This window comes from Numenius arquata, chromosome 23 (assembly GCF_964106895.1).
Source record: "Numenius arquata chromosome 23, bNumArq3.hap1.1, whole genome shotgun sequence".
Classification (NCBI taxonomy): domain Eukaryota; kingdom Metazoa; phylum Chordata; class Aves; order Charadriiformes; family Scolopacidae; genus Numenius; species Numenius arquata.
Genome location: NC_133598.1, coordinates 1,260,459 through 1,280,834, shown reverse-complemented (window position 1 = coordinate 1,280,834; position 20,376 = coordinate 1,260,459). Strand labels below are relative to the sequence as shown.

At 54.5% G+C, this 20,376-nt stretch overlaps 2 gene segments (V, D, J or C); both read left to right on the top strand.

Annotated features, from left to right (window-relative positions):
• Positions 1-2,611: 2,611 nt before the first annotated feature.
• Positions 2,612-4,415, top strand: LOC141474947 (T cell receptor alpha variable 4-like). The segment is given in 3 exon segments: positions 2,612-2,663; positions 3,124-3,471; positions 4,369-4,415. Coding segments are annotated over 3 exon segments (447 nt in total).
• A 2,784-nt stretch (positions 4,416-7,199) lies between these two features.
• LOC141474946 (T cell receptor alpha variable 1-1-like) lies at positions 7,200-9,516 on the top strand. The segment is given in 3 exon segments: positions 7,200-7,248; positions 8,011-8,306; positions 9,334-9,516. Coding segments are annotated over 3 exon segments (528 nt in total).
• The last annotated feature ends 10,860 nt before the right edge of the window (positions 9,517-20,376 follow it).

Below are 20,376 nucleotides of genomic sequence, written 5' to 3'. Positions count from 1 at the left end.
CTTGAATGCAAACCATCGCAGCTAATGGTATGGGCTGTGCTTTGGTTTCCAACACTGCTGCCTTTTCATTTCCAGATTTGTGCCATGCCCATTCCACAATCAAAGCTTCTTCTGAGAATGGAGATGAAAGACCCCATCATTTTTAGGGCCAGAATGCAGCAGTGCAGACAGAAGAGTCAGCTCAAGTGCTGTGTGTCTTCAAATGACAATAGCCTGAGTCACGCTGTTGGGGCTGTTTGAAGTGTCATTATGAGGAAGATGCTCCATCCATGCTCAGCTGGATGCCCATGGGCTCCTGTGCATAAGGAACTGCCATGTCCTTCTCTTTCCTTCCCTCCTCACCTCACCCTAATGGTCACTTGTTGTTGCTTCCCCACATATATGCCTTCTACTGCCATTTTTTGACCCCATCCTGCCTAGCAGTGCCCAGTTCCCAGGGCAGTGGGAGAGTCAGAGAGTCCATGAATCATGGTATTCCTATGGATCTTCTTGTCTTGTGTGTATGGTAAGCAGCCAGGTTCTTGTGAGTGCACATGGGATCATGAAGTTGTGCCTGATTCCTGGTCGGTGTGCCTGAGCCTTTGTGTGTGTGTCCCCGTGTGTCCAACCTCAGGAGGGAATGTGCTGGTTATGGCAGGGATACTGTCCACTGCTCTGTTCATGGGCAACACTGAGCAGCAGGTTCGCAGGATCAGCGGGAGCCCAAGTGCAATTGAGTGGTGATGGCACCAACCCCCTGGAGATCTGTCCAGGGAAGAGGCCCTGCAATGCAGCTCCTGCCTCCTGAGCCCTCCTCCTACCCCGCAGAGATCACACTCCGCTGCTGCCCATTTCAGGCCCCAAAAAGGATGGATTCACTCCAGTTTGAATCAGTTTTTAATCCCTATGACGGCACAATGGATTCAAAACTGCACCCCCCAAAGCCAGCTGCTGTCCCACAGTGGTGTCCAATATTGACACTCTTTCTGACAAGGGCTGTGCACAGTGGGGACATTTTCTAAGCCCATCTCCCCTCCTGACTATCGGTCAGCCTGAGCTCACGTCCAGCTTGGAGGCAGTACAGCCAAGGGCTTTCCCCCTTCCCTTGACAGACCTGAGTGAGGGCAGTGCCAGGGAGCTCTGCTGGGAGAGCTCAGCCAGGGCAGAGTCCTCTCTCCGTGGAGATGCTCTTTCTGAGCTGAGGCTCTAGTGTAGCCAAGGGACAAGCTCATTGCTTTCTCAGGAGGTACCAGGCACCCTGGAGAAGGGAAGGGCAGGAGCTGTGGCCCTGAATTTCCCAAGACCTTTGCCAGCCTCTCTTGGACTTCCTTTATGACCAAATTTCTGAACAAATGGGTTCAATGATAACGAGGGTGGAAAATGGGCTGGAGCGCCAGGCTCAGAGAGCTGTGATCTTGGTGCAAAGCCCAGCTGACTGACACTTCTTAGTAGGGTCTAGGAGTAGGGATCAGTAGTAGGACCAGGACTGGCTAGTGTTTTCATGAATGCCATGAACAGTGGGAAATTGGGAACTCCCAGCATGTCTGTCGATAAAACCCAGAAAGGGGAATGGGAAGTAACTGTTGGACACAGCTCCTCTTCAGAGGACCTAAAACCCTCTCCATGAGACCCTTGAGGACCGAGGAAGAGGAGGGAGGATCATGGACTTGTGAGTCATGGTGCCAGCTGGGGAGAGAAGCTGCCTGAGAAAGTGCTGGAATGGAGGGCTGAGTTTGCTGTTGTGTTTGAGAGGGAGGAAGGATCCATCTGGCTCCAGAAAGGTGCTGTTTTTCTCTCCCAGACCACATCTCTCCCAGCAGCACTCATTTCTCCTTTCATACGTCCAGCTTCTCCCCCTTTACTTGTTCCACCTCCCCTGCTCCCACAACCTCCTCCCCTGCTCCCTGTCCTTGCCCCGAGAAATGCCCTGCAGCATTTTTGCCTGACAGTCGACACCTGCACAGCATCCCCTGCAGACTTCACCTGATTGACTACTTTTCCTTTTATTTTGATGGCTGAGAGCATCCGGCAGAACCCCGTGCCCTTCCCTTCCAAGTCTAGTTTTCAATGTCCAATTTTCCAGTGAGATACTTCGAGACAATAAGAGAACTGGAAAAAGAGCAAGCGCTTAACTTCCGCACCTTCCTGCCGTGGCCTGTTGCTGTGCCGTTCCCCCTCCCCTTGGCTCCTTCCAGGGCAGCGGCGTCGCCGTGGCCGAGGTGCCCGTGCCGGGGCCAGCCTGTGCCGGCCCTCCCGCACCCCCAGTGTCGCTGCGGGCAGCTCCGCTCCGGCCGGTCTCTGCCGCGGCGCCGCCTTCCCGCTCGCTCCGCGCTCCCCGCCGCTCTTCCCGGGGCCGCCGCCGGCCTTTCACGGGCCACTGGGCCGGCGACACCGGCTGCAAGGGCAGCACCGGCCCGAGGGGCCCCGGGGCGGGGTCGGGGTGCTTTCGGGGTGTCTTGTCCGCGGGCAGCAGCGACAGCAAGGCCGGCCCCGCCGTCGGCGCAGGGCTGAGCCCCGGGGCGGAGCTGGCGGCGGCGGAGAGGAGAGGCGGCGGCGGAGAGGAGGCGCGGCGGCCGGAGCAGAGAGCCGGGGCTGGCGGGGCGCAGCGAGGCGCGGGCGGCGGAGCGGCGGGATGCGGCGGTGCCGGGGCGCAGGGCTGGCGGGGCTGGCCGCGCTGCTCCTGGGTGCGTGGGGCTGGCAGGCTCATCCCCTCTGACTTCTTCACGGACTTCTCTCCTCGAACCATGCTCCCGTCCATCTCTCCCTCTCCTCTATCACACATTCTATAGGAAAAATCATCCCTCTATTCTATTTCCAAGCCTCCTTATTTTCCTCCATTCATCTGTGTCTTTCCATATGACTCATGGAGTCATTCCTTCCCTCCTTCCCCCTTGCTACTTGCTTTCTTTGTCGCCCTCTTTTTCTTCACTGACTCCACTCTTCCACCTATCATTCACGCATTCAGCTCTTCACCAACTATTAATGGACCCTTCCACTACTGCACATGTTGACATCCTCTGGAAACACCTCTGATTACCTCTGTTTTTTCCTTAATGCTTCTGGGTGATTTGTTCCTGGAAACCGCAGGCAGGGCTGGGCAGAAACTTAATTGTGAGCCGGTTTTCTTTTTTATATCGTTTGCAGTGGCTGCGGGCAGAGCCCAGGTGCAGCAGGAGCCGTCGGCAGAGACCACCGAGGGCACCGCCATCAGCATCAACTGCTCACACCCCAACATAAAGACCGGGGACTTCATCCTCTGGTACCGTCAGCTCCCGGGCCGAGGCCCCGCATTCCTCGTGAGCGCTCACAAAGATTCCAAGGAGCTACCGGACCTGCCGGGGTGGCTGCGGGTGGCGGCAGACCGCCGGTCCAGCGCCCTGTGGCTCGCCCGGCCCCGGCGCGGGGACGCGGCGGTGTATTACTGCGCCCTGAGAGACACGGGGAGAGGAGCCGGGGCTGCGGCCGGGCAGGAACCGCCGCGGGCGGGGCCGGGCGTGTGTGTCGGGGGCGGGGGGACATCCCCGGGCGGGCCCGCCAGGGGGCGCTGCCGCTCCGCCCGCCGGGGCCGCCTCGCCCCGCCCGGCCCCGCCCGGCCCCGCGCCCCGGGGCGCTTCCCCCGACCCACCGGCACCGGGACTCTCCAGGGCCCACAGCCCGCTCGCCCCTGGAGTCCAGCTCCGGATTCCCATGGAGTCAGGATGTCAAGCTCCACAGCGGCAGGAGAAGGGGGTGTCGAGATCACAGGCACCTACAACGCTCCCCACCGGGGATCAGTGGTGATGCCACGAGCTCCTTTGACAGGAATCAGCACCTTTGGAATTGATGCCCAGGAGACAGGGGAAACGCTTGCACTGGACAGACTGAGCGCAGCCTCAAGGGATGCCAGGTTCCTACTGGACGAGTGAGTCAGAGATTTGCTATGGGGCTCAGGTGTCCTCCTCAGGCAAAGGGGTGATAATGATACCCAAAGAGATGGGGAGTAGATGTCAGTGAGGAAATAGATTGTGCTGGGTGTCCTCCAGCCTGAGAGAGGTGGTGTGTCTGACTCAGGGTGAGATGTTTACAGCTGGTGCTGCTGTTCCCTGAGAAGTTTCCTTTAAAGGGCTTCATCTGTGACCTGCGGAGAAGAGAGAAAAAAACCCTATAGAGACAAGGAGATAGACATCCATTTCCTGTTGAATTTTGGCAGTTGCTGGTTCTGTCTCCTTCCAGAGACTACCGAGGGACAAGTACCACATGAATGACTCCAACGTGGCATCTCTTCAACCCCATGAGGGGTGGGTAGAGGCCCCTGCCTCTGGCTGGGCAGTGAAGGGCAGGAGAGAGTCACCATGAAGAGCCTGCAGCCTCCTATGCCCTGACAGCAGCCTCCTTGGTCTCTTCCTCCAGGCTCCTACAGGAATTTTCTGGTGCCCCAGGCCCCTTTGGCAGTGTGAGCTGGAGCTGAGAGGTGGCGCTTCTACACCAGGATCTGTCTGCCTGAGAGGATGCTCCAGCACCTACTGCCTTGGGGGGCCTGTGAGAAGCCCGCCTGTGACCTGACTGCCCAAAGAACCACCCAGGGCTGGAAAACATCCCATTAGCCCTTGTAAATCTGGAACAGTGGAAGGGTCCCAGTTTGGTGTCTTTCCTTTAACTTCTCACCCTAATGAGCATCCTCATTGCAAAGGTGTTGAGTCCCAAGGAGGCCTGACTGAGAAGAATCTATTCTTCATTCCCTCCCATCAGCCATTTACACACATTGCCAAGGTCCCCTATGAGCCTTCTCTCCCCCAGGCTGAACACTGCCAGCCCTCTCAGCCCATCCTCAGAGGAAACGTGCTCCGGTCCATGCACCATTTTGCTCTGCTCACTCCAATATGTGTCTTGTACTGGGGAGCCCAGAACTGGACCCAGCACTCCAGAGGTGGCCTCACCAGCGCTGAGTAGAAGGAAGGATCAGGTCCCTTGTCCTGTTGGTGAGACTCCTGCTACTGCAGCCCAAGCTGCTGTTGGCCTTCATTGCCAGGAGGGTGCATTGCCACAGCAACTCAGACCCCTGAGCCACTGAAACTGGGTGGGACACAGCAGTGAGTGTTCAGGAGAAGTTTCCCAGCTGGTTGTCCAGCTCTTACTCTTTGCTCAATGTCCACCAATGAGTACTGTAGGCGAAGGGGGCTCTTGGTAGGAGACATGACTGCTCTTGTGATTTTCTGTCCTAGACAAAGAAGCCCAAGGAAGGAAAATATCTTTCTGGCCCTGCATGGGAGGATCCGTGGAAGCCTCAACATGTGAGCAAGACCCATCAGCCAGGCACTAGACAAGATTCCCTGGCCAAGTGCTCAGGCAGTCCCCCTGCTTTTCATTGTTCTCCTGAAGCTCTGTGGACCCACCAGTGCTTTGCCTGGGGTAATCCCTGTATCCCTGAGTCCCTCTGGGTTTTCTGTCCAATGGAAACCTGCTGGTGGCTGCATGTCCACCATGTTCATTTCTGGCCTCTAGTTTGCCCCTCTACAAACAAATCTCTTGTTATACTATGTCTATTTTGGAAAGCAAAGAGGAACTCTCACACCTGAGCAAGGTCACCAGGGGCCACTGTAAAGGTGTGTGGAAGGTGAGGGCACCTGGTTCACTGAGGCTGTCAGATCAAGTCCCTTTTCCTGTCAAAAGGAAGAGGAATTAAAAGGCAAAGTGGTAAACAAAGAACACAATGACACCAATCTCTCAGTAAGGGACAAGGGAGACAAGGATGGAGACCAGAGCTCTTCAGCCTCTAATTGATGGGCCATTGGGAAACTGCAGGTGTGGCTTTGAAGTGGGTCAGGATGAGCTTTGTAAGTGACAAGAGGAACATGAGGATTATGGATATTTGGGGGGGGTTCCTGCGGGACTGGGCAACACTCCTTAAGGAATGCTTAGGGGAAGGGTGAAAGGTGGGTTGGGGGCGAAGGGGGACTGGAGAGGAAGAAGAGGAGGCAATAGAGATGAAGAAGGGAAAAAGGAGCCAGATGCACATAAGCAGGGCCCAATCAGTGCACTTGTTAGGATGAGCCCTGCCCATGATCACCACACTTCCCCTTGCCTTCTTCAAACTCCTTTCTTAACCATAGTGTGTAAATTCCTATGTGTCGGTGCCAGTACCTGGAGAGCCTGCTGTGAAAGAGAGATCTATGCGCCAGGAACTGGGCAAACAACCAATGGCCATGGGGATTGTAGGCCTGGGTGCCAGCAGCTGGAGAGACCAGGGTGTGTGCTGCAAGGTCTCAGTGGCAGCAACTGGAGAAGAGGCCTCTGATCACAGGCCCTGTTGGTCCTGTGCCAGCAGCTGGAGGGACTGAGGTGTAAGGAAGGTCTGGGTGCTAGCAACTGGAAAAGGAAAAATGTGTCCCAGGGCTCCTACCTCTTGATGTCAGCAAGACAGACACCTGCCCATCCCCCACCCCTTCACATGCCCTTTCATCTCTGGGGTGTAGGTCTGCCCTATCCCCACACCTCGCAGTGCAGCACTCCAATGGGTGCCCCGTGTGGGCTGACCCACTCATCCCTCATCCTGTTCCCTCCTCATCCCTCACCCTTTTCCCTAAAGGAGGAGTAGGTTCTGCTTGTCATCTCCGGGTTTGTGACATCTAAGAGCAGTTCTGGCACCAGGTTCCTCGCTTGCACTCTGTGTTATCCCACCAAAAGAGGACATAGCCAGAAACCCTGGGCTGCTGCACAGCAGGGTTCCTCTCCTTACTGGTGGGATTTGGGGGAGAGTTGTTGTTCCCAGGCAGCTGAGAAAAGAAAGGGGAGAAGTGGGAGAAACAGAAGAGGCTTCTCTTCCCAGAAGAAACAGCTGTGTCCCCAGAGAGCCAGAGACCCCAGGGCAAGATATGAAGCCTCATTAAGGAAGAAACCCCTGACCTCCCAACTGGCCCAGCAGTGGGTGTGCAGAAGAGCTGGAGAGGTGAGGTGTCCGCTGCGAGCTGACTGGAACAGCCCTTTCCTACCACTGGGGCCCACAGAGCTTAATGAGGAAATGTTGAGAATGGCACTGGCTGAGGGAGCCACAGGTGTTACTGCTGGGGGAGGGACAAACCCAGAAGGAACATTTCAGGCACAGTAAGAACAGATCACTGCTCTCTCTCCGCTTCTTCCTTTGCTTCCCCAAGACAGTCATTTCCAGCAGCTCTGTCATCTCGTGGCTGGGAGGCGCTTTTCTGACGCTCTCTCACTCGACAAACAGGCAGGTTGGTCTCGACATGCACCTCGGATATCTCGTCCTCGTGGTCTTCCTGGAGCAACGACTGGGTAAGTCCTGGTTTTTGTCAACACATCCTTCCCCTTCTCTCAAGGAAAGCCTTGCCAGCCTTGTCAGGATCATGCAGAGAACTACTCTGGACTTCCAGGGAATACGCTGGGAAATACTGGCTCATATCTGTTCTTTTTCACCAGTTCTCTCAAGACACTCTTACTGTTTGAAAGGACAGAGAGGAAGATACCTCAGACCTCTTCTGCTGCTTTGCTCTCACCTTCAATCCATTTCCCTCTGCCTCTCTCTTCTGATCCACCTGCTCTCATCATAGGAGATCTCAGCTCTCCCTCACCCTCATGTTTCTCCCTTTCCAATGCAAATCAGCAGAACTGCCAGTTCTCTCCTGGTTGTAGACACAAGCAGGGATCCCTCCTTCTACCACTCAGCACTACATTAAGCAGCTACAAGCCCTTGAGGATGACAAGGATGGGGAAATAGGATGAATCTTTTAATCTTTTTCCCATAACTCCAAGGCTGCATAAACTTGATAGAGTGGTCCAGCGCACAAAGGTCAGGCATGACAGGCTGTTCCCTGGGTCTCTGTGTAGTAAGAGGAGGAGCAGGGAGGAGGAACAGGAGCAGGAACATAGCATAGCTCTTCTTAAGGTCCACACTGGGCTCCGAGCTCCGATTTCCTGCCCAAAACTCCTCCACATCTGCTATTACTAGGCCTCAGGGAGCCTTCTCTGCCTGGGTTTTGAACCCACCCTTGGTTTGTTTTCACCCCTGCTGAGCTGCTGACCTTCACTTTCTTCCAGGCACCATGGGACAGGTCACTGTCACCCAGCAAGAAGGACAAGTCATAGTGAAGCAGAGAGACACCTTCCAAACAACCTGCAAATACCTGACCTCGTACTCTCTGGTCTTGCTCTGGTACCAGCAGAAGAAAGGCCAAGCTCCCCAGCTGGTCTCCTCACAGGCATCAGGTGGCCGCAAGCGCAGTGGCCGTTTCACCACGGAGCTGAACACCACGGGGAAATACAGCCTCCTGCAGCTGGAGGAAGTCGAGGTCGCTGACAGTGCCTTGTACCTCTGTGCTGTGCGTGACACCCCGGTGCAGGGAGCTTCCTTGGCTGTGCAAGAACCCAAGGGAGGGAGAGGATGTGTCTGTGCAAGACTGAGGGTGGGGGAAGGGGCCCTCAGGTGTCCCCTGGCAGCGCTGCTTCCCCTCTACACCCAGGGATCTGCAGGACAAGATCCTGTGATGGAATGTTTTCTGTCCATTTCAGACATCAATTTATGCAGCCGTGCGCTTAAATATTCCCAGATCACACTAAATGAAGGCACAATCTTCTTGTTGCCAGTGCATTGGAAGCTCCACTGTCTGGTAAAACACAAGCAGCACACACATGAGCCGTTGCATTTACATATTAGAGATTTGTTCATCTTGACCACTATTAATAACCTCGGGCACATCCATCCTCTGTGACAACAACTGGGTTTTTCTTGTCTCAAGATGGAGACACCTTAAAACCATTTCCATTGTCTTATTTCGCTCTTGAACTTCAGCCAGGGTAGTTGATATGGAGATGCTGTACCTTTTCTTCTCCTAGGCAGCTCCCATCAAGGGCATCCATAGGCCCTCATTCCCCTGTTCTCGCTGGAGACATTCAACATTCTAGCGGGAGCTGGCCGGTTCCTCCTGCTCATCTGCTCTGATGAACTGGCACTTTTTGTAGCAAGCATCCTGGGTCTGCTCAGTCACAAATGATCAACCTGTGTCTGGGCACTTTCCCTGGAGGGACTTGCTGTCCTTTAATTCCTGGGCACAGAGGTGGCTCTTCAAGTGAAACATCTCCATGAACAGCAGCTGCTGCAGAAGCTCCCTGACCTGAGCCCACAGCAGGAACCTGTGAGGTTTTAAATTTCAAGTGCAAGTGGGTAGGGTAGGGCAGGAAAGCAAGAGCAGGGAGGTAGGAATGAAGATGACTCCAGCCCAGGTCAGGCAGTGCCCACACCATGGGTGCAGGTGCTCATGGATGACTTTTACCACCTCAGTGTCTGCTGCAGGAGGAAAATGACTGAGCACAAGAAAACCAGGACTTGTCTGGGCTGAATGGAAGCCAAATTTTTTGATGCAGGCAATCCATGAACAGACATGGGGAGAGGCTCTGTTGGACCTGCTACTCAGAAATGAGGAAGAAGCATTGAATAATGTGAAGTTGAAGGTCAGCCTTGCCTGCAGTTACCAGGAGACTGTGGAGTTTCAGATCCTCAGAGAACAGGACGACTACTGCCACGGACTTCCAAAGGGCATATCTTAAAGTGATCAGGGATTTATCTGCTTGGCAAGGTGCCATGGAAAACTTTCCCGGAGCACAAGATCCCAGGAGAACTGGATAACCTTCAAGGACAGCCTCCTCAGAGCACAAGGATGGTCCTCTGCCATGTGGACAAAAAACTGCAGCTGGAGTGGAAAATTGCAGGAGACATGAAGGGAATCAAGAAAGGTATCTGAGCCTGTTGGCAGCAAAAGAATGGCTAAGGAGATGTGGGCTTCTTGCTTGGTGAGGAAGGGGATCTGGTGACAAGTGACATGAATTTGATGTCCATTTCTCCTCAGTTTTAAATGGCATGGCTTCTCCTCAGTCCTGAACCTCCCTGCAGACTCTATGGGAATGAAGCAGCACCCCCAGTAAAAGAATAAGGAATTAAGGAGCTCTTACTACCCTTTGAACATACACAAGTTCATGGGATCCCTTGGGATGCATCCAAGGGTGTTCAAGGAGCTGACTGGACGGTGTCTACTCAGTCCCTGGAGGGAAGATGGAGCAAATCCTCTCAGGAGCCTTCTCTAAACCAGTGAAAGACAAGAAGGGGATTGGGAGCAGCTGCCATGGGTTAACACTGAGGGCAAATGGTGCCTCACCAACCTCCTTGCTTTCTATGAGGAGGTGACAGGCTCTGTGGGAAGGGGAGGGGCACTGGCTGGGGTGTACCTTGACTTTGGCAAGACCTTTGACATACCCTCAAGGGTGCACACACAGGCACACCCATACACACTCACAGGCATGCACATACACCAACAGGTGTGCATGCACGATCTCACACACTAGGGCACAACAACACACCTGAGCTTGCACGTACCCAAAAAGGAACTCATACGTGTCCACTAAAAAAGGGGTGTGTGCACACGTGTTTCCAAAGGAGCCCATGTGCAGACACGGGCAGGTCTATCCCCCCCCATACCAACATGTACACACAGATATTCAAGCACACATGCTTACACACATGCATGCTCCTAGCACACATATATTTGCAAAGTTACATGCACACTCATGTACAGCGATGTAAACACATGAATGAACACACTCACACACACACCTACACCCACACACTTTCATAATTGCAGACCAAGGTCACACCCATCCATGATCACCTGCATGAAGGCACGTGCATGCGCTAAAACACAAACACACTCATGAACAGACATGACCAAACACACACTCCATTTGTGCACACTCACACTTGCATGTGCATTGCCTCAGGCATGAGTGCACACACACACAGACACAGGTATGTATGAATGCACACACAACCATAACCAGAGGAACATGAATGTGATAACGAACATGCACACACGGGATCACAAATCTGTGCATGATTCCATGCCGGTGTGCCTGAGCCTGTGTGTGTCTCAGCTGCTGTCCCACAGGGATGGAGTGTAAAGTTCTTGAGTCCATCTCCCCTCCTGAATTGTCTGTCTGCCTGTTGGACTCAGGTCCAACTTGGAGACAGTGCAGCCAAGGTTTCCCTCCCTCCCTATCATGACTTTGGGGACACCATTGTCAGGGAGCTCTGCTGGGAGAGCTCAGCCAGGGTTGATTCCCCTCTCTGGGGAGCTGCTCCTGAGCTGAGGCTCTAGTGTATCTGAGGGTAAAGTGCGTTGCTTTCTCATGAGATAAAGGGCACCGTGGACGAGAAAAGGGCAAGAGATGTGTGTAGCTAGAGTTTAGCAAGACCTTTGTCAGCCTCTCTCATTCTTCCTTTATGACCAAACTGGAGATGAATGGGCTCAGTAAGAGACTGATCAGGTGGGTGAAAATTGTCTGGACGAGCAGGCACAAAGAGTTGTGACCCGTGGTGCAGAGCCCACCTGGCAGACACATACTAGTGGGGTCTTTCAGGGATTGGCAGTAGGACCAACACTCCAATGTTTTCATGAACACCATGAGCAGTGAGAAGGTTGGTGCTTCCTGTAGGTTTGGGGATGACACCCAAGCACAGGGAAAAGGCGGGACACTGATCTGTGTTAACCAAATTGTTCCCAGCAGGTCCAGGAAATTCCTGTTCAAAAGAAACAGAGATGGTGGCTGAGACTCTGGAAGTGCTCTGGGACAGGAGCAGAGGCAAGGAAGAGCTGCTGGAACATGGGGAGTTCTAGTTCAGGCACAAGCTAAAAGAAATAATGACAATAAGAAAGTGTTTCCCAGCGAGGTTGTGCAGTCTCCATTGAGGTGTTCAAGGCTGAAGCAAGCATGGCTTTGGGCAATCTCATCTAATGGGAGCTGTTGCAAGCAGCAGGAAGATCTGGACGACCTCTGGAGGTCCCTTCTCACCCACATCCTGACTCTGTGACACCCACCAACACTTTCCTGGTTCTCCCTGACTCCTGCCCGCCCATGGGCACATTAGTCCTCACACTCCCTTTGCCACAACACAACTTTGGGGCACTGTGCTGGGACTGCACAGCGGCAGCTGAAGGGAGGTTCTCAGCCTCCTCACTCCCACCCACAGGAAATCCGTGGCTGCTGGTTCCAGCCCCGGAGCTGGGAGACAGCTCGGGGAAGCTGGTGCATGGCCTGGGCCAGGGCCCTGCTGCTGTGCCAGGCTGCAGCTGGCGCTGTGCCGGCTTCTCCTTGCTGGAGGAGGACGGGGAGAGTCCCTTTGGCAGTTGCCGCAAGTGGTGCCCGTGCGGAGCCCCTGAGCCCTCTCAGGCCGGGCGAGCCCCCGAGCGGCGCCGGCGCAGGGCTGAGCCCCGGGGCGGAGCTGGCGGCGGCGGAGAGGAGAGGAGGGGGCGGAGAGGAGGCGCGGCGGCCGGAGCAGAGAGCCGGGGCTGGCGGGGGGCAGCGAGGCGCGGGCGGCGGAGCGGCGGGATGCGGCGGTGCCGGGGCGCAGGGCTGGCGGGGCTGGCCGCGCTGCTCCTGGGTGCGTGGGGCTGGCGGCGGCGGATGGGGGCCGGGGCTGTGCCCGGGCTGTTCCCCGGGGAACCCAGCGCCGACTCTTCCCTCTCCTTCCTCAATGTCTCTCTTCCCCTCCTGCCTCTCTGCCATCTCTCGTTCCCCTTTCCAAATCCTCTGAACCCCCTCTTCCTATTCTCCCTCTTCCTGCACCAGCTATTTCAGTATGAGCCCGCTTGTATGTTCACCTGATTTTCCAATGCACTTCTCCTTCCCCTGTGCGTTCTGCAGTTCTTATTGCTCTGAATATAATCTGTTCTCCTTTATTGTAATAATGCCTTTCCCTGTCTACTTTTCCTTTCTTCAACGCCCAATCTTCTGACCTGTCTCTCCATGCATCTACCATCCCTAACCCCTCTCCCAACTCTGAGACCCCTCTCTCATCTCTCCTCTCCTTCCTTCATATCTGCAAACACAAGTTTTCTTTTCTGTATGGCACCATACATCCACTCATCCCCCTGTGCATTCACCATTTATTCTTCTTCTGAATTCAGCCATCCATCCTTCACTGTCACGCACTCTTTTCTCCTCTCCATCTCACCACCCCTCCATCCATCCATGCAGCTGGCTTTCATTCTGTCTCTCCATGCATCATTTTAAAAATTTCCTCCCGGACTGCTCCCCTCACTCCACACACCGGCATCACGATCACTCTCCATCCCTGGTGATGGGCACATGTCCCATAAATACCAGTCTGGCTCTGTCTCACTGCCACCGTTCCTGGACATTTTTCTTCGAAAAAATGTCATCACACCTGGGTCACGTTTGGTGATCTTTGGCCTTTTCTTTCTCCTTTCTCTCCAGTGGCTGCGGGCAGAGCCCAGGTGCAGCAGGAGCCGTCGGCAGAGACCACCGAGGGCACCGCCATCAGCATCAACTGCTCACACCCCAACATACAGACCGGGGACTTCATCCTCTGGTACCGTCAGCTCCCGGGCAGAGGCCCCGCATTCCTCGAGAGAGTTCTTAAAGACTCCAAGGAGCTACCGGACCCGCCGGGGTGGCTGCGGGTGGCGGCAGACCGCCGGTCCAGCGCCCTGTGGCTCGCCCGGCCCCGGCGCGGGGACGCGGCGGTGTATTACTGCGCCCTGGGAGACACGGGGAGAGGAGCCGGGGCTGCGGCCGGGCAGGAACCGCCGCGGGCGGGGCCGGGCGTGTGTGTCGGGGGCGGGGGGACATCCCCGGGCGGGCCCGCCAGGGGGCGCTGCCGCTCCGCCCGCCAGGGCCGCCTCGCCCCGCCCGGCCCCGCGCCCCGGGGCGCTTCCCCCGACCCACCGGCACCGGGACCCTCCAGGGCCCACAGCCCCCGCAGGCTCTGTAGGGTCCCCCGACTCGGCTCCGGAGCTCCCCACCGGGCAGAAACCCTCTCTTACCCCTCACTCGGCAGAGACCCTCCTGCCCACAGGCAGCCGGACACACCTCGCTCCCGCCCCACGGACCGGCCGCTGCTGCTGCTCCACGGCCAAGGGCTGGGGATCTCTTCCATTCTACTGACAACGCCAGGCACTGTTAGAACAGAAAAACCCAGCTGATACAGGGCCCATACAAGCCCTTTCTTTGAAACCTCAACCACAATGGTTTCGTGCTGGTAACTTTGTAAAACGGCTCAGATACACAATTACAAACGGAATCCTCCAGCTCCACTCTCTGCTTCTGGGGTACTCCTGCCGGGGTTGCAAAGGCATCCTGTAGAGCCGGCAGTTCTACATCGGCACCAACACAAGAAGGAGATGGCTTCAAGTGTATCCCACAGTGCCTGGTGATCAGGACATAGAGCTTGGGGCACTCGATTCCCCTCATCCTCAGACTGAGAGCCTTTGGTGTTGAAGGGAAGTCCAGGAGATGGGAGAGAAGCTTGAGCTGGGCACTGGTTGAAAGACACCTCTGAGCCTCAAGTTCAGACCTCAGGAGGGAGCCACAAAGAGATCTGCTAAGTTGCCGTAGGGGGATGAAGGCCCAAGGGGAGAGCTGGAAAGATGCCTCCGGGCATGGACTCCTGGGCCCAGCCAGTCCCCAGAGAGGCACGTGTGGTTGTAGGAGCTGAGACAGCAGTGACAGTCCATGTTCACAGGCTTCCGGGGCAGAGACGAAAGGCTCAGCCTCTTCCCTGCCTCAGCTGGGGCCTGTTGTGGCAGCCATAGTTGTATTCCAAGGGAATTCCTTGAAGGTTTGCAGTCACTGGAGAGCAGAGGGCAGCCCACCGTCCTTCTGACATGGCCTCAACAGGACAACAGGACCCTAAAGGCCTTGTGGGAGTGAGCTTGTGAATTTGGGCTGCTGTGCCAATAACCTGCCTCCTGCAGTCTCTGCCAAGTGTGTGAGAAAGGCCCTGGGTGAGAAGGGGAAGAGGAGCCCTGTTCCAGGCAGCAGACACCAGAAGACAAGAAAGTCAAGTAGCCCTTTTTCTTGCGGGATCCTGAGCTTCTGGAGCCCAGAGTGGAATAAGCAGCTGGAGGCTGTGGGTTCTGTGGGGAGGGGAAGGGACAAAGAGTGACTGCCTGTAAAACAGAGAGCTGTGTTGCTGTGTCCTCCCCTACTAAAGTGAGGGAGTGTGTCTGTCCCTGTGTGGCTGGTTTCTGCAGCAGATGCTCTTCACAGAGATGTTTCTCTTCAGGTTCCTCCTCTATGGCCAGAGGAGAAAGGAGAGAGTGTGTGACACCTGGGTGCAGGCACTTCAGTGTGTGCCAGGTCCTCTCTCCATCCTGACCGTCCCAGGGACAGGGTGGACATGGGTGCATGCAGGGGTTCCTTCTCCATCTCCTGCAGAGCCGCGTGCTGGCCTGTGCAGCTGGCTAGGTGGTGGGTGTCAGGAGAAGTTCTTGAGGCATGCCTGTCTCTTTGATGGACAGTACTTAAACCATGAGCCTGTTCTCTCTCTCGAGGGCCTTCTTGTGGTAGAGGTTGGGGAACAGACCCAAAGAGGCCTGTCTGGAGCAGCAGGGAGGGACTTTTGCTCCTCCCTCTGGGCTGTGCTTTGGAGGCCTCTTTGATCTGGCAGAGGCTGAAGAAGAGGTGAAGGTGCAAGCATCAGGTCCTTCATGCTGGCAGGTTCCTGGGCACTGCATGAAGGGAGAGTGTGACATGGTCCTGATTTTCCTGGCAGCGCTGGTGGAACTGGCAGGCTTTGGTGAGATGTGACTTTCAGGCTGGGGAGAATGAGACAAGAGTTTTCCCAGCTGGTGGTGGAAGGGAGGAGATGTGAGTCTCCTTGGGACACCTGGGAGAGTTTCTTTAGGGAGAACAAGGGCTGTAGCTGGGTATGGTAAATAATGTGGGAGATGCCAGGAATAATGGGTATAAGTGGAGGAATAAGATCCCTCTCTAAAGTTGCAGGTACTGAGCATTCTTGAATAAGCTGCTAGTACACATTAAGCCTTAAAAGAGAGAAAGATGGCAGGGAGCAGAGTGACGTGGCACTCAGCAGCTTCTGTGCTGGATGCATTGGACACCATGCTACCAATCTCTGTAGAGATGATCCTAAACCTTAGGGACAAGCAGAGAAGACTAACACGATGCAGAAAGAGCTGAGATGCCGTGCAAGGACAGGACAAGGGTAGAGGATGTTTCGTACTATATGAAGGAACTACAATAATAAGAAGATATAGTCAGAGGTGGGAGAAAAACAGCTCATGTCTTCTGCTTCTAAAGAAGGCACCAGCAGTGTGAGAGATAGCTAAGAGGTAGATATGGAGACAATCAGTGGACTGAAAGACCAGTGAGCATTGCTGAAAAGCAAAATGATCCGGGAGGTGAGAAGTGGCAAGAACCTGCAGAAAGAAGTGTGCAGGGACAGACAGTTTGGCATTTCAGACACTGGGAAAATGAGATGGAAAGTGGGGACAGTGAGCAAGCTGATGAAGTGACAGACAGACAGGTCCACAGACAAGCAAAGCTGAAAGCCCTCTCTGGTTTGACAGGTCATGCCCAAAAGGACTCTGTGCTCCAGTTCCCATCACAAATGAACATCCAGGCAGGACACAATGCAACTCTGCACTGCAATTTCTCCAGCAGCTATTCCAATCCCTCCATCTTCTGGTACCAGCAGCACCAGAGCCAGTCCCCTCAGATGCTACTATGGATGGACAAATGGAAACCTCAGGTGGATTCAGGGCGGTTCTTCTCTGTAATGTCTGTGGAGACCTCCCAGGTGTTTCTGCATGTGCAGAACACCAAGCTCCAGGACAGCGGAGCCTATTTCTGTGCGCTGAGCCCACACTGGTGCCCACAGCTGGCAGCGGTGCACAGAAAGGTGGGGGTGCTCTGAGGAGCAGTTCCCTCCCTGCCGCTGCTTGCATGGAGCTCTGAGCTCAGCCTGCCCAGCAGGGGCACCTGGGGCTGTGGTGAGGCTGGGCCTCTGCCTCCCCAGCCTGTGCTGCTGTGAAGCACATGCCAGCGTGACTTGCACAGCTGCATCTAGACCCAGGGTCTTTGATGATGAAGAGTCCAAGAAACCTGACTTGGGGCAGGCCCTTTGGAGGCTACACCACAAAGAAGCCAAACCAGGCTTGTAAATAACCAGACTTATTGAAATAGCAGGTACCCCAGAGTGAGAACTCAGGGCAAGAAACCCATCAGCTTGTCGTCTTCTTCCCTTTGATTTTTGTCTCCACTGATGACCGCAGCTGTCTACACTGTCCAGGACCTCAACACTGTGCTGGACTTGACAGAGGCATCTTCTGCAAATCCTGTGTCCAAGGCTTCAATGTGGTTGAGGGGAGACTGATCTGTGCTTGGTGTGAGGGGGAGATGCAGCTGAGGAGAGTAATGTGTCCAACTTCAGCCTCTTCACCCACAGAAAAGCTTTCTCCCTGACATCCATCTGTCTTCAAGCTCTTTGGACATGGAGATGGGGTTTAAACATGGGATGGGGGTGCTTGGAAGGCTAAATATAAGTGGGCTTATTGCTTGTTGAGGATGGGGAACTGGTGACAAATGACATGGAAAAGGCTGAAGTACTCGAAGCCTATTTCTCCTCAGATTTTATTGGTATGGCTTCTCCTCAGGCCTACCACATCCCTGAGCCTCCCCACAGACAGGAGCACAGCCAGAAGAAGATGTACATGAGCACAGTCATACACACACACCCCTCTGAGAACACGGACTCCTGACACCAACTCTCAGCCCCTCTAGAGAGCTCTTGGCAAGTCCTTCAGACCCTACAGGTAAGGAAGGAATCAGTCACTGGCCAGTCCCATCAGTTTTAGCTGAGCTCAAGGGTTTGGCAGTGGTTCAGTCAGCTGCTGTCTCACTGTAGGACAGAGAGAAACCACAGTGGAGCCGAAGCTGTCATGGCCTTCCCAGACACAGAGTGTCTCCGCGTCTCAGGTCTGTCTGTGAAGGATAATATGAAAACTAGAGAACATCCCCATTGCTGCAGCCCCCCAAAGAATTCCCATATTAGAAGGAAAAGAAAATCCTGCAGCATTGGAAACTCCCACCTGACCTTGTTGATGTCCTCAAGGGTCTGGAACCAGCCCCTGCCATTGCAAAGGGAGCAGTGCCACAGCGACACACTCATGTGGCAGCAGAAGGGTGTGTGCCTGGGACAAGCCAGCCTCCCCTCAGGCTACAGACACTGAGGCTGGGACATCAGAAGGGATGGAGGAGTGAACCTGTCTCTAGACGCACTTGATGTCTACAGTCACTCTCTGTGTCTCTAGACTCACTCTGTCTTCAAAAGGCAGAGAAATGCAGGAGCAACATTAATTTACAGAGCAGCTGAACACATGGTTTGGCTGCCCTGGGAATGCTCATGCATTCTTTTGATATTTTCCCCAGTTTTAATGGATGTGCTGGCCTTTTTTTCCTCTTGTGTTTTCCAGGCAGGTGCAGGTGGTGTCACTGCCTGGAGCAAGAGGGAGCTGCCTGCAGCCTCCTCTGTCACCATGAGCTGGCTGAGTTTCTCTTGCAGCCAAGGTTCCTATTGGTAAAATAACACATAAATGGTAAAAATAACACATAAAAATACAGGAGTGAGAGCCGAATCAAACAAATGTTTTGCACCAGGAGCTGCTGGTTTGTTTTGAGTCCCATAAGTAAGGCACTTTGCAGCCCCATGCTCTCCCCCTGCTACCCCAGAGCAGCTCTGGCCACAACAACCTTCCTCAGGAGCTCACAGGGCTTTTGCCCACTCAGGACCTCCTGCCTTCCTGGGCATTTGTGGACCCCTCAGCTCCATGAAATGGTCCTCAAAAGAGGAACCACTGCAAGGGTGTCCCAACCTCAAACTCCTCTCTGAACGGAGAAGGGTCTCCTTAAGCTCTTACACCCTTCCACCCCAGAGCAACACCCTTCTCCTTTGGCTGCTTGGAGCGTGTCCACAGAGGGAAGGACCACATGGAGGCCAGGCTTGAATGCAGCAGAACTTTAATGAGTCAAAAGAGGGAAACAATATCACTCCAGGTGTGGGGCACCAGTTCATGAAGCCCTGGGGGCAGTCAAGGCTCTGTGATCCTTGACTGTGAAGTTCTTGCATGATGTCTGCCTGCCCCATAGAGGGAGATGGTCCTCACCATGTGTGCCTTGTAGAGACTTTTCTGCCAAGGGGAACCAAAGTATACAAAGAAAAGGGAGAGAAAGGCAAGGCTATTCAGCTGTACTGCAAACACATCCCAAATCTTGATCCTTTTCCCAGCACCATGTTCAGAGTTCCTCAAGGTGTCTCCCTGAGGCTTTCCTAGCATCTTTATCAGAGGAGGGACCTTCTTCCATAGTAGCGGCTGGAAATGCCAGAGAGGTCACAGCACCCAGAGGTGATGGGCACTCCATCACAGCTGAGGATGCTGCCAACAGCAGCAGAGGTGGAGGATCCCACCACGGTGTTCTGAGGGAAGGAGCTGAGGATGGGGCCGGGCAGGGTCACCACCACAGCAGGAGGCTCAATGACAACGGTGGAGTTCTGGCACTGCCTGACACAGGGCTCATTGCAGCTGTTGGCCAGTGGGATCGGACTGGCATGGCAGGCACTGGCTGTAGCAGGACATGTCTCAAGTGTGGAGGAGCACCTGGGAGAGAAGGGAGGAAGCAGAGCACAAGGTTGGGTGAGGAGCAGCCTGGTTACCCTGTCACAAAGGAGCCAAGCCACCACTCAGTGGGGAGCTGGAAGGTCACCAGCAGACACATAGTCTTCATCACCCTACAAACAGCAGCCTGGCCCATGGACGGTGTCTCCTAGAGTGTAAACCAAATGTCCCTTATGCCACAACTCAGATTCTCTCTAAGCAGACCTTCTCCCTGCTTCCCTCTATCATGACAAGGCGATGCAAACCAAAGGACAGGAGAGAGCCAATATCAGATGAGAGGTCCATCAAGGAGAGATCTTAACTTTGGAAGAGAAGGAGTTTCAGACTCACCTGGTTCCCAAGGAGAAGGAGGCCAGAGAAGTGAATGAGAGAGCAGGGACCTGTGCTGGCTTTTATACCTGCCCTTCATTGCCGCAGGACCAGAGGTGCCCTTTGCAGAGCTAACAATTTTCTAACAAGCTCATCTTGAATGCAAACCTTCGCAGCTAATGATATGGGCTGTGCTTTGGTTTCCAACACTGCTGCCTTTTCATTTCCAGATTTGTGCCATGCCCATTCCACAATCAAAGCTTCTTCTGAGCACAGGGATGAAAGTCCCCAGGATTCCTAGGGCAGGAATGCAGCAGTGCAGACAGAAGACTCAGTTCAAGTGCTGGGTGGGTTCAGATGAAAATAGCGTGGGCCACTCTGTTCTGCTTGTGTGAAGTGTTTTTCTGAGGAAGATGCTCCATCCATCATCAGCTTGGTGCCCATGGGCTCCTGTGCATGAGGACCTGCCACGTCCTTGTCTTTCCTTCCCTTCCCAGCTCACCCCAATGGTCACTTGTTGTTGCCTCCCAAGATGTATGTGTTGTCCTTACAGGTTTTGACCCCATCCTGCCTAACAATGCCCAATTCACAGGGCAGTGGGAGAGTCAAAGAG